General features: G+C 36.0%; 1 protein-coding gene across 1 annotated transcript in view; it reads left to right on the top strand.

Moving 5' to 3' along the window:
• The window catches only part of nxph1 (neurexophilin 1), a 39,852-nt gene extending 30,979 nt beyond the window's left edge, over window positions 1–8,873 (top strand). Inside the window, exon 2 of the mRNA XM_017480844.3 lies at window positions 6,750–8,873. Coding sequence (XP_017336333.1) covers window positions 6,750–7,514 — 765 coding nt within the window. The 3' untranslated portion in view covers window positions 7,515–8,873. The remainder of the gene's footprint in view (window positions 1–6,749) is intronic.
• Window positions 8,874–15,042: the final 6,169 nt, after the last annotated feature.

Below are 15,042 nucleotides of genomic sequence, written 5' to 3'. Positions count from 1 at the left end.
GATTACAAGGCATAGAAGCTGTGACATGATTAAATTGTGTACTTGTTCTATGGATGAAAAAGAGGGCATTTTGTATAAAAGGGAATGGAGATAAAGTGAAAATAATAATAATAAAAAAACCCAACAAATTGAAAAGAGCTTAGTATATTCCCTGAATACTGAAGTGCCCAATAACAATGGGATTAAAAAAAAAAAAAAAAAAACACGAATAAAAAGAATTGTCCGTTATTTCATATGCACAGGATGAAAGCACATGCTGTAAAAAAGGGAAAAAAATCTGAAAAGGTGTTTTTTAATGTTACACATTAAAAAAATGATTCATTATTGGTCTGACTTGAGGTGAAGGATTTACATTTAGGGGCTCATTTTTTCATCTATATTTTGTCGCAGAGAGGCCTGTGGTCATTTTTGCACTCACATACACATACACATATATACGCTCTGGACCAAAGAGTCTGCTTTAATGGTGCGTCTAACAGCCTCCTTGCAAGGCCATTAGTCAGTTCTAGTGCATAGCCACGGCATGATATTACAGCGCTGCTTAGCAGCTGTCCAGCTCCTCCATTGGGCCCCTTGCATCCCAAAAGCTCAGAGCTTCAGTGTTAATTGGCCACTGCTCCACGCCACTGCACTCCCGCTAACCGAAACACACTGGAGGCAATGCTTTGTTAGCAGCAGAGGATCTACTGGAATCCATCTTCATTTATGCCTTTCCTTTTTATTTTCAGTATCTCAAGCTAACAGCAGCATAGGGATTTTTTTATTTTATTTTTTTATTTTTTTTAATGTTGGCTGTTTTATCTCCTCTTCTTAAGTTCAAATGCAAAATGGACACAGGTGCTTGAATTCTTTTAGATGCAGATGCTTTATCTGAACTACGCTGTGTATTTCAGCTTTCTCATGTGTAAAAATGAATAAATGTCAGCACATTCAAGGTTGCACAGCACCATAGGAGCCATCGTGTTCTCATTTCTATACCCATTATTCTCAATTCCCAATATTCCCATTATTAGCAGACCTTTGGTCTTTTCTTTATTTCATATTCTGGCTCTGTTGAATATATAATAAGAACAATGCATGTCGATTATATATCTTGGAAAGAACCACCAGATTTGTTTAAGAAGACTGCTTAAAATACAATCCTTCTACATTTGAATATACTCTTTTTGAAGTTCAGCTCGTTTGAAGAAACATTGTGCATTAAATGACCAAAAAAGCTGCTGACATAAAGTCAACAACAAGCACACGGCAGCTTAAATGCCAGTTAGATCTCTAACTTACTTATTGATGCATATTAATACCTTGATTAGTCCAAATTAGCACTTAGATGGAAACACAAACCCGTAGCAGTAGCGTGATTGTGTTTTCAAAATTAGCTTCTGTAATTATTCTATTTAATTCAGTAATTTTAATTATTGCAGGAATCATGCTCTGCTTTAATGCAGTGCTAGCATCTTTTAATTTCTAGTTAAAAATAAAGTGTTGGACAAATCAAAGTGTACATTTACCCAACGACACACAAATAATAGTGTGATATATTTTTAAAAAGTCACTAAATATTAACCCACTTAACTCCGATAATATTTTAAATGCCAGTGTTACATGGTAAATTAGAAGTGGTCTGCAAGTGAGTGCTACAAATACAAATGTTCATACCATGAAATAATTTGATGTGGTAATTCATGTTGGATTGACTTGAATTACAACTCTTGTTCGAAGACCATGTTAAAAAAATTAGACATAAAAACTTAAACTCAGCTGATGATCCATCTTAATAACTGACAAAAAACATATTGTAAGTGTAATAAACATGTAGGTAACACATAACATTGTTTGTATAAGACATTATAAGCAATTTTAATCTTATTTATGAAACTAAAGTACACTTTGTAGCTATGTTTATTATTTATTATGAATCTATAACAGGATGCATTATAACAGGGTGTTCAGACTTTTTTGTGATGCTTTGTTGTTATTTATAGTCATGCTTGTCAATCAATAGTCAATAAATATTTAACCTAATTTTCATATTTCCTTATCTTGACTTATTATCTTATTATCTTGACTTCTGTCGTTCCAGCTAGTCAGGGTTACTTGAAGTTGCTGAGGAACTAGCAGAGGCAGCTGGACAAAGAATTTTGTCCAAATCCCACTCTAATACAGCACATCTGTTTTAATTGTAGTACCATTAGTGAGTTTCTCTTATGACCCCATGTATAAACCATCTGTGACCACTAGATTGGGAGCCTCTGAATCATAACTAGTGTTCATTACAGATTATATCACTAATACCAAAGACTCTGAGCCCACTTGTGCATGGGGCATCGTGAGATCTGTCTTATTATTTTTTTATTATGCCAGACATTACTATATATACACTACTCTATCTATCTATCTATCTATCTATCTATCTATCTATCTATCTATCTATATAGAATAATCTATAAAGAATAATAGACCATGCAAAATGTTTTTCTTTGACATTTGTGATGTTATATACATTATTATATATAATCAACCATTTATAAATGCATAGTAGACTTTTTACTAATAAATAATTATAACAATGCTATACACATCATAAATATGCATTGTACATATTTAGAATTATTTATGAAAATACATTACACTTTATAATATTTATTATGCATTATGAATTAACATGCATAGTGTTCATAACACATTATATCACTATTACCATTATTTTTATTTTCTCTCTAAATACGCCAGAGAGATGATCAGGAAATCACAATACAAACTTATCAAATTCTTGTCAAGAACTTGGAGGTATGGCTATGACTAAAAATAAAGCACTAATAAACCAAGGCAGAATGTTTAGGTAATGGCAAAATAATGGGTTATAATCACTGTTTATAATGCATTCTGTTAACAATTTATAAATGCATAATAAACATTACTATAAACAGCAATGCCTTCTCATACTGTAAATAATTATATTGATGTATACGGTACAGGTTGTGAAAGTATTGATAGGTCATTGTACATACTGTATAGCCTTCATAGAAAGTGTTACTACAGAAACTTACAAAATTATTATAACATGCTATTAGTGTATTATTAGATCATTATAGTTATGGCCTTCCAAAAAATGATACTATGATTTCTTATGAACTCTCACAATATTGTGATGAATAAGAGTTCTGTTCTCACACATAATTCTGTTTGCCTTAAGAAAGAATTTCTGGGAAAGGTTCTGGAAGTTTCCAAACTGTAGCAAAAACCTAGTGCATGAGCCATCAAGACACCTTAGAGGTATCCACATTCTGCTCTTGCTGACCTGGCAGCATGCAGTGCCCGGGGGAGTCCAGCTGTTTGCATCTGGCTGCCTGTCAGTACCAGCGTTCTCCCATACCCAAGTTTACCAGATGCCCTGTCCCCTTAGGTGAACACTGCAGCTGGTAGTACAAAGCTCCATCAGACCCACTGGCACCTCGCCCGGCCGGTACACGCAGCCATGTGGACACAAGAAAGCTCACATTAATATACAGTAGGGTCCAAGAGTCTGAGTCCAAGAACGAGTCATCATTTATCAAGAACTAGTGCAATATTTTACTCAGGTGATAGATATTATTCAAATATTTACTCAATTCTATAAAACTCAGACCAGTCTATTTATAGATGTTGGAGAAATAATGATGTGAAAGTGAAATATATATTAATATCCTGTTCATACACCATCTGCTTCATATTTTCAGATTCCAGTAATATCTTTTTTATTTAATTTAAATCGTAACACATGGATGCTCTTAAACCAAAGTGTTAATTATTGTCTCATAACAAATAGCACCTGATAGTGACTCAATTATTATAGCTTTAGTATGCGTTCTGGCAGATTCATGCCTACGAACAGTAAACAATACATCTTTTTTTTTTTTGTGCTTTTTTTATTATAGGTATTTATGTATTAGAGGTAAATGCTCATTGTTGCTACTTAGATTTAAGTATATATGTTGGGATATTTCGGCACAGATGGCTGTGTGACTATTTGCAGTTTCAACTGTGTGACTATATTAAAAGCTAAATTAAAAAAAAGCAACAAACAAAATATCCAAATGTCATGTTACTACTACTGAGACAGAAATTTGTCCAATCCATAGGGTTAACAAATCTTAGAGAGGCACACAGACCTGTTGCTGAATGAACAGATTTCTGCCTGGTGTACAAACTGAATAACAAAATGTACGACTGGTCAAAGGGTCTTATTTACAAACAGTGAGCTTGTTGTGTCTACCATGACTAATTTCCTCCTTAGAAACTGACCAGCAAGCAAATAAAAATACACAACCTGCTTTTATATTGTTAACACTTGATATTGTCATTTTGTCTGGGTAAAGGTTTGGCTACCTGTAGCAAGAGACAACCTAAAGTCTCTAGACTAAATAATTCCTAAATGATTCAACTCTATATAAGATGTGATATAGGGCTGGGCAATATGACAATATAATATCGATACCATTATAATTGTCACAGTAAACTTTTCTGAGATATCATGGACATTGTGTTATCAGTTTATTATTAATTTTATTACTTTTTAGGTTTTTATATTTGAGAGCATCTGATTTCATGTTTATATATATATATATATATATATATATATATATATATATATATATATATGTTAAGTGTTATACAGAAGAATTTAATTAAAAAAATAATTTTATCAATAAAAAAACTATTTTTTGTAGATAAAGTATCAAACTGTTTTATTTTCAAGGTAGATTATATATATATATATATATATATATATATATATATATATATATATATATATATATATATATATATATATATATATATATATAGTTTAAATTAAAGCATCAAACTTTTTTTTCTTTTTTCTAAATAAAAATGTTCTTTCTAAATAGAAAATAAATAACTTATTTTTCTTGACACGATAGGCGGTATCAAACCATTTTTTATTCAATACAACTGTATGGCTGGGAAATTGTTAGCAAACCTATATATCATGATGCATGTCATATTGTGGAAATGTATATGATAATCATGATGATATCTTTATCATAACATTCACCCCTAACGTGATCACGTGACATCGTGGACCTCGGGTTCATGACGAATAGCGGAATCTTGTTTGATAAATGTATTTTTACAAAGGACATGGTTATTTCTCTGATGGTTGGACACTACTATTGCTGCAACACATACTCCATATATGTTCACTGGATCAATAAATCCATTAAACAGTCAGTATTAACATGAACCTTTTTTTTTCTCAGCTATCTTTTTGAATCAGAGAGATATCAGTGACAATGGTGCAGAAAATAAAGCAGCAAAAAAGCAGACTCATTCTACACATTTCTGCTCTCTTGACATTTATAATAAAGTAGGCTGTGGTGCACACACTGCTCTGTCTTTGTAAAGGTCCATTCATCAATGTGATCTGTAGTGAACTGTATGCAGAATTGATCTTTCAAAGTTGCTCAGTCGGTGAATGCATATTTTCCCTCTAGTTATTAGCCATAAATAATTGATTTGAGTCTTTAATCATCCTTTCCAAGCATGTACTTGCTGGCAATAAAACACACATCATTAGAATGTTTTAACACAGGGCAAGGCCTGGCTAGCCCATTATTCCAGTAGAAATGAAGAATAATTTCAAAAAATAATTGATCTTCATTGCTTTTTTTTTTTTTTTTTTTTGGGGGGGGGTATCTAACTCATATTTAGCAGATTTTAGTCAGCATGTGTTGGTTCAAAATTTTCTTGGGTAATCTCTGCTCTAGTGGTAACATTAAGATAAAGATTAATCAGCTAATCATAAAGATCTATTGTATTGTTCACACATCACATTTAAGTTGAATATATGAACCTGCTCTTTATACAACAATCATTTTTTAAGAGTAATTACATTGAAATTTGCAACTCAAAGCAGTCTTAAGGTCATGTATCGATTGCCTCTAGTTTTCTTAGGTGAGCTACATTGGTCCACGCAATGCAATGCTTAAAACTGGGTCGCACCATCCTTAATGCTGACACATGCTGTGAGGCAATTCTAAAACCTTATTTTCTAACTATTGATCCTGGAGGGGCGGGAGGAGGGGGAGAGTGAACGCACAAGATGTAAAAAGCTTGGAAAGACAGATCTGCTGTCACGTCTTACAGTAGAAATCAGGCAATCAATGTCACGGCACTCCACAATGCTCCATATGAACCTAATTCCACTCACTACCACTAAATGGAGAGAATGCAGGGGTTCATCAATCATCAATTCAAGGAGCACTTGCTGGTTAATAGTTTGCTCTTTACTCACTGAATGGGTGCCAGCATTATCAGGCCAGGCTGCTGGATATCCCCAGCATTGCATAGCAGTAGAGGAGGAGAAGTTCGGTGATGATGAGGAGGAGGAGTTATAGAACAATGCTGCTCCAACTTTGATCACTGGGTTCTTTTTCTCATTCGCAGTGCCCCCTGTTCTATTTCCCAGACGACTCCTGTCAGCTAATACGCTTCCAAACTGAAGCATGCAGCAGGGATCGATTATCTCTTTTTCTCTCCAAATCCATTTGTTCTATCTTTTTGGTGGAAGGCCTCAATGCTTGAGTAAGAATTGCAATTGGAACTGAAGATTAATATCTTCTCAAATTTCTCCTGGCATTGCAATGCTAAATCGAATGCTTAGTAGTTTAATGTTTGCCAAGGTGCTCTTGAAGTTTAGCCAGCTCTGTCATTGATATCTTTTCTTCTTGTTGTTGTTGTCATCATCATAGGTTTCAAGTGTTGATGGTTCCATCCCAGGGAAGTCGGAGCTACTTAAGTCAGGGAGCCCCAAATCGACATTAAAGCACATATGGACAGAAAGCACCAAGGACTTGTCCATCAGTCGTCTGCTGTCACAGACTCTGAATGGGAAGGAGAATGCCACAGCCCTGGATCTTCGCTATGACACACCAGAGCCCTATTCAGAATGGGACTTATGGGACTGGCTGAGGAATGCCACCGAACTCCAGGACTCGAGGCCCAGGGCCAAACGGCGGCCCATGGTCAAGACAGGAAAATTCAAGAAGATGTTCGGATGGGGAGACTTCCACTCCAACATCAAAACAGTCAAGCTCAACCTTCTCATCACCGGCAAGATTGTCGACCATGGCAATGGTACCTTCAGCGTTTATTTCCGCCACAACTCAACAGGCCAGGGCAATGTATCCGTCAGTCTAGTGCCGCCAACCAAGATCGTGGAGTTTGATGTGACAGCGCAGCAGTCAGTCATTGATGCCAAGGACTCCAAGTCCTTCAACTGCCGCATTGAGTATGAGAAAGTTGAGAAGGGCTCCAAGAACACGCTGTGCAACTATGACCCATCCAAGACGTGCTTCCAGGAGCAGACACAGAGTCATGTCTCCTGGCTCTGCTCAAAGCCCTTCAAAGTCATCTGCATCTACATCTCCTTCTACAGCACCGACTACAAGCTGGTGCAGAAAGTCTGCCCGGACTATAATTACCACAGCGACACTCCCTACTTCCCCTCGGGCTGATGGATGCCACTGATGTGAAGGACAACACAGGCAATGTGGGACTCTCTCTCCCCAACCACAACAAATATGTGTTTCTTGTACCTTCCAAATATGTGACCCAGAATTAATTCAATATTTCAGATGGGATTCCATTTTTTTTCCCCCACACGTATTTTAAAAATGTAGTTCTTATGGTTTAAAGTGTCAGTCTGGTTCTTAATTTAGAATAGCTTCTTTGTAATTGTTATTGTTTTAGTTGGTTTAATTAATGAAACGTCTGATCACAATTATAGGGGTAGTAAATTCTGCCAATTGATATTTGCCAGCTGTATATTTATTTATTTGTTTGTTTGTTTGTTTGTTTGTTTATTTGATTTATTCAAATGAAATTTATATTTTCATCCTGTATGTCACTTTTATTTCTATATATTCCAGTATAAATGTTCATTTCTTGAATATCTTGAATGTAACAATATTATTTTATTAGATTTTTTTTTTCTTAAATCCCTTAACAATATGTGGATGTTAAGACAGTATATTTTACCAACCGTTCACCAGAACAGATGTACAGAAGAGAAATTTGAAGTGAATACTTTAATTAGACTCTAAAAAATTTTTCCCTCATCCATCCAACTGTGTAAGGTACACAAGAATCCCCAAGCTTTGGTGAATACTGTCTTGAGATCTAAGAATGACCCCAAGATCTGTCGGTATGTTTATGGACAAAATAATGGTTTTCGTCTGAGATGCCTTGACTCGGGGCATGTTTTCTATGTTAAAATAAAAGAAGCAGAAATGTGAGAACCTGATTAACAACAGTTGTTCCTCAGCCTTTGTCCTATTACTGTAATAATCCTGGATGATACAGCCCACACTGTCTCCTGTAGTGTCAATATGATCCAGCCATGGTTTGACAGTTTGCTCATTGCCATTATAATACACAGTAATGTATTGAATTCTATATCTTAGAGCTTAATTTGTATGAATGGTTTGTATTGTACATAGTCAATCCCAATGGAGCCACTTCTGTATATGCGCTCATCTCCTATCTGGCGATCCTCTTCCCTTCATCCTTTCCCCCCCTTTCTCTCTATGCCACGTCCCATATCTGTTCCTGGTTTCTTGGGCAAAGAAAATGATGTTGCTGATGTAGATGTAATTTTCATGCTCTTGTACAGCAGCTGTAAAAGCTGTCTAAAAATATATAAGTACTTACCATCTGTATGATCTTGGTTACTTTCAGGTCAAACTGGGGGTGGAGATGTGTATATATATGAATAAAATACTGAAAGTTTTATCAGTTGATTTTTTTTTTTTGAGTCCTTTTAAGTTACCTAGGATCTTAAAGACAAAGTAAAATAAAGATATGGTTTAGAAATGTATCTGTGTAAGATTCAATTTACAGAATGTTGTATTGAATGTGTTTAATTAATTGTGCAGAACAGAACACTACCTTATTCTCGGCAACTGAACGTGATTGCAAAAGTTAGAGTCTGCGTGCAGAGGCCTAATAACGTCTGTTCAGAGAGCTCAGATGTCCTCAGACTTGGCACTTAATATCAGCAGTCCCCTTTAAAGTGATTAGAGCATCCGGTGGGAGACATGAACAGTGCCTAGCTGGCTCATGACTTATCAGTAATTAAAAAGGATGCCAGGTTTCACCGTTCAGAGGGGGCCTTTATAGGATTTCTCATTTGAGTTGCTCACTTTTTAATTAGCCTTAGGAATTTAGAGTTGGGTATAATTACACAAGTTTATAATATACACTATGTACAGAGAGTAAACATTACTTCCACTTCTCATGCTACTGTATATATCTTGTTAATTGTACAATAGTTAACTAAAGGCCATAAGGCTCATCGATTCATATCAATATTCACCAATTGTCCCATCCTGCCTGGTATAGTATATGCAAATCAGTTTAGCAGGCTCAGGCTCTTAAGCTCTTTCATGAACCATGATCGCTTAGGAATAATCTCATCAGTACCATCAAACCTCATTATACTGCCATGAATATAAATCATTGCTGAGGCTTTCACAAAAAAAGAATAGAAATAATAATAAAAAAAAGAAACAATGATGCATTTAATACATTTGCTTGGTCCATCAACAGCCCCCCTCCTGTGAATGTGTCTAGAAAACCACATTTCTCCCCTCTGGTGGGTCAGAACATTTTGCTCTCTGAAACATACCCTGCAGCAGAATCATAATTAAGTGACAGACTGAGCAAGTCGAATATTTATTCAATTTACATTGCTGCCTGATCTCTTGACGAAGCCTGTTTCTTCTTTATTTATGAATCTGGCTATCATTTGCATTTAATTCAATTATTACTCAATAAATATTACCTGTTAAATACTACTATAATGAATGTCCTTTATACTACAAGATCAAATATAGCAGCAACTTTGCCCTTGTTAGCTCAGCATGTCTATCTTGGGATGGAAAGAGAAAGAGAGAGAGCTCAAAAATGAGGGATTGACTCAACAGTGGGTTTTGGGTCCTCGACCCAACATTGAAGCATTCCTGCCAATCCCATCCCAACTCAACGGCCCTACTTTTACCACAGAATATCTGTTTTAATCAAAAGCAGAATGGAAAAAGGACCTTGCATGCCTCTGGGATGTTTTTCCATTAACCATTCTGACACATGAGTGACTGTGGGGGATTATTGGTTTTTGAAGAACTATTAACAGCTGTACATTTGCATTTTAATACAGTTCTCCTCCAGTACTAATGCAATTTTGCTTCTCGGCTTTGTTACCACCTTGTTCCTCAAGCAATCCAGAGCAATGGTGAAAAAAAAGCCCTGCGGCTTTAATCATTTTAATTGCCATGAATAATTAGTTTTCATTAATCACCCCTGGATCTTCTCAATGGTGCCGGTGTGCCATTATGGCTTCCCTCAAAATGGCTGCTCATCCTTTTCCTGAAAGCTTTCCACAGTTGCCTATCTGAATTTTAAGTGTGTTTCAGGACATAATGAGCAGGTCTGATTCATTTTGTAGTGTATTGTACACATTTGAAGCTTCCCTTCCTTTCAGATCTGATAAGCGACCTTTTTCAGCTTGGGAAATCTCTATGTTTATGCATTCGATCTCCTATGACAAAGTTTGTACCTTAATCACTTCTCTTACCTTCCACCTATTCCAAGCATGCATTTGTATCACATTCAGAGTCATTTATATGAACTGTGAGCAGCTTATTCAGATGTAACATTTCCCTTGATTTTCACACAGAACAGTGAGGGAGCTGCTCAGGCGTGCTCGGTGAAGGAACAGTAACCTTTACTAAAGCACATCCATTACAGTTTTCTCCCTGCACTCTAGATAAAGCTCTTTCTCCTCCAGTGAGCAAGTGAACACGCAACATTAGACATCTTGCATCAGAATCTCATTTTAGGCATAGCGCATCATTTTTTCCCCTCCAGCCCTTCCAGTCTATTTGGTCGTATGCTCAAATGTTGGAGGCACTTGATAGCCAAAATCCAGTTCTGATTTTACTTCTTCACTTAACAGCCCTCCAAAAGTTTGGCCCTTTTAGCTGAGGAGTAAATAAAAGCTAGAAGGAATGCTTCATCGTGTCTTACTATGACTGGAATATAGCCTTTCAGTAGAGTAGGGATACAATTGAATATGAATACATTAGTCATGGTTCATGAATGAATAGATAGTGTGTTCTAAAAAGATACAAATACAGATACAAATATGAGGTGCACTATTATTTTGTGTGTTTTATTTGTGGAGTAGAGGTCTGCACCGGAGGTGTGATGGACAATAGAGGTGTGCATATCATGATTGCCATCCCATGATATACTGCAAAAAAGTTGGGAAGTTTTACTTTCAGGCAGTCAGATGTTATGCTTATGGGACAAACTAAAACCTTGTTCGTTAACATGCATTTACAGCGTTCTCTTGTTCATCCTTGTAACTGCATGTTCAAGGTAGTGGAGGCTATGAGTTTGCTTATATTTTGGGAAATAGAACCAACTAAATTTGCTAAAAATATGTACCTGAGTGATGAAGCTGAGTTTGTGGAGCTGTTAGATCCACAGCAGACCATGATGATAGTGCTGGCATCTCTACTTCTATTTTTAGGAGCATAGTGGTAAAGTTCATTAATAATATTAATAATAATAATAATAATAATAATAATAATAATAATAATAATTGGGTTACAACAACCTTAGGTTTAAATACAAATACAGACATAGGCATTGTGTTGCACCCTTACAGTACAGTTAAATTATTATTATTATTATTATTATTATTACAAATACTTTTCCCCAAAAGGTTATGTCATAATTGTTGGCAACAGTTTGTGAACACGTTTATCAAGGATCACAGTACCAAAACAGTATTATGTAAATGCCAAACCAGTACAAACATTGTAAGACAAGAACAACTGAAAAGACAATGCAATAAACTCACAGGACAGTGTACATATTGTGAGCACTAACTAAACTGACAGGAAAAAAAATTGGTTATAAAGAATCAATTTTACGTGACGTAAATGTCATGTAGACTGTACAAGATTATTTTGTCACCGTAGATACATCATCATCATCTTCAGCAACCATTTTATCCCCAAATGCTGGATAACCGAGCTGGGCACAAGGTGGGACCACACGCTGGATGGGATGTCAATGTATAGCAAGGCACCATGCGCATGCACATTCATGTTTAGGGGTGATTTATAATTGCCATTCCACCTACCAGCATGTTTTAGGAGGTTAGAGGAAACTGGAGAACCTATAAGAAACTTACTCAAACAGGAGGAGAACATACAAAATTACTCACATACACTAGTCGGGTTCAGGGTGAAATTAGGGACCTTGGCGCTGTAGATAAACAATCCATCGATTATGAATTTGTAAAACATCAGGAATGCCCCCCCCCCCCCCCCCCCCCCCCAAAAAAAAGGTAAAATGTACATGGTATATACATACATATTTCATACAAAGTTTTGGACACCTACCAACAGATTTTAAAAGAAAAAGTAATGTGTTCAGTGTTACACCATGCTAATACAACAAAATATTTTTTATAGCTTATTTTCTAATCTTTACCACAGATGCCAATATGATATATGCTGGCCTGGTTACACATTATGAATTCAGTCCCATAGGCTATTGTAACTTAAAACAATTAAACTTCTACACAACTCAGGATCACTCTCTCTCTCTCCCCTGCATTCTCCAAAAATCCATTTAAAATAAATTGCTTGAGGAGCGAGAGAGAGAGAGAGAAAGAAAATACATGTGGGTAAAGGTTACACTCATATTTAATAACTTTAGGCTCCCTGGGGAGACCCTGAGGGCTTCAAAACTCCATACTTTTCATAGAGGTGTTGTTATCCTTATTAACATTTTGACTTCAACTTTAAAATGATTCATTAATAGAGGTGATGTGAATTTGCCAATACTGGGAGTATATATGATAGAATATACTATATACTACCTTTTAATTAGGATACTAGTTTAGGCTAAGCAAATGTTGAGTAATAAATTAACCCCACACCTTTATGATGTCCATCATAAGTTTTAGCTTTGATTTATTAGATTATAATATTATTGGTAGTGCACACCTAAACGACAATTCTCCTATAATGCCTGATGAGGTTGGAGAATACATGGCAAGGTATCTGAGACCGTTCCTCCATACAGAATCTCTCCACAATTTCGAGGTCCATGCTGGTAGACTCTCCTCTTCAGTTCACTCCACAGGTTTTCTATGGGTTTCATGTCAGAGGACTGGGATGGCCATGGCAGGACCTTGATTTTGTGGTCAGTAAACCATTTTTGTGTTGATTTTGATGTATGTTTTGGATCATTGTCCTGCTGGAAGATCCAATCATGGCCCATTTTAAGCTTTCTGGCAGAGGCAGTCAGGTTTTCATTTAATACCTGTTGATATTTGATAGAGTCCATGATGCCATGTATGCTAACAAAATGTCCAGGTCCGCTAGCAGGAAAACAGCCCCAAAACATCAAACCACCATTTTTAAGGGTGGGCATGAGATACTTTTCCATATGGCTACCTCTCTGTGTGCACCAAAACCACCTCTGGTGTTTATTGCCAAAAAGGAAATTTTGGTTTCATCTGACCATAGAACCCGATCCCATTTGAAGTTCCAGTAGTGTCTGGCAAACTGAAGGCGGTTGAGTTTGTTTTTGGATGAGAGTAGAGGCTTTTTTCTTGTAACCCTTCCAAACAACTTGTAGTGATGTAGGTGACTTTGGATTGTAGTTTTGGAGACTTTCTGAACCCAAGACGCAACTAACCTCTGCAATTCTCCAGCTGGGATCCTTGGAGATGTGGTGGAGAGGAGAGGAGATTGATGTAGCCAATTCAGGCCTGAGATTATTAGGGGGCCATGATAAGGGCCAATGGGGTAATTTTGCCAGAACACCGGGGTTATACCCCTACTCTTTATGAGAAGTGTCCTGGGATTTTTTACCACAGAGATGACCACAGAGAGTCAGGACCTCGGTTTAACATCTCATCCGAAAGACGGATATGTATATTGCTATAAACTTTTAAACAGATGTTTATATATTTATAGACTTTTTTTATTATTTATTTTATTTTGTTTTATTATTTTATTTAGTCAACACAAACATTTTATATTTCCGAACATTACTTTTTCAACCAAAAATGTATTGTTACAGAAAAATGTTTGTATGTCAGTAAAGAAAGCAACATATTTCACAACATCACTTTTCAGACAAAAAAGACTGTCAGGTTTTATCTGCAAAAGCAGAAACCAGTGAGACAGTCAAAGTCTCCAGAAAAACTGGGGTAGATTCTCCAAGATGCTCGGTAAAACATACCCATCAATTTCCTTATAAGACTGTGCAAATCATATCTGAAACTACTGATGCATTTTTAAAAAAGCAAAAGGTTGTCACACCAAATATTGACTTTATTTAATTACTTTTTACTTCTCTTTATGTGAGTTTTTTTCAATGTAGAAACATTTAATTTCATTATTTTTAAAAGCATTTTTGGTGTTACAGTATTTCATTGCATGTGGCTAAGACCTTTGCACAGTACTATAAACTCTACAGACTGTTGTGTGTGAAATTCCCAGGAGATCAGCAGTTTCTGAAGTATTCAAACCAGCCATTCTGGCACCAAATACACCATTATTTCACACCCCAATCTGATGTTTGATGTAAAACAATAACTGAAGCACTTGACCAGTATTTGCATGATTTTATGCATTATGCAGCTGCCACATGATTAACTGATTGGACAACTACATAAATGAGCAAGTGTACAGGTGATGTACAAACATTAAATTTCATTACTTTTGAAGGCACCTTTTATGTTGTTGTTACTGCTGGTGCTGTTGTAGAACACTGTGCTGTTGTTGCTGAGTAATACTGTGCGTATGTGGTTGTTATTGTTGTTGTAAACACTGTGTTGTTGTTATTGCTGTTGTTGTACAACACTGTGCTGCTACTGTTGTTGTTGTATAGCACTGTGTTTTATTGTTGTTGTATAACACTGTACTTATGTAGTTGTATCACACTGTGTTTTTATTG

This window comes from Ictalurus punctatus, chromosome 12 (genome assembly GCF_001660625.3).
Source record: "Ictalurus punctatus breed USDA103 chromosome 12, Coco_2.0, whole genome shotgun sequence".
Classification (NCBI taxonomy): domain Eukaryota; kingdom Metazoa; phylum Chordata; class Actinopteri; order Siluriformes; family Ictaluridae; genus Ictalurus; species Ictalurus punctatus.
The sequence above is the reverse complement of the archived record's forward strand: the minus strand, read 5'-3'. Positions and strand labels throughout refer to the sequence as shown.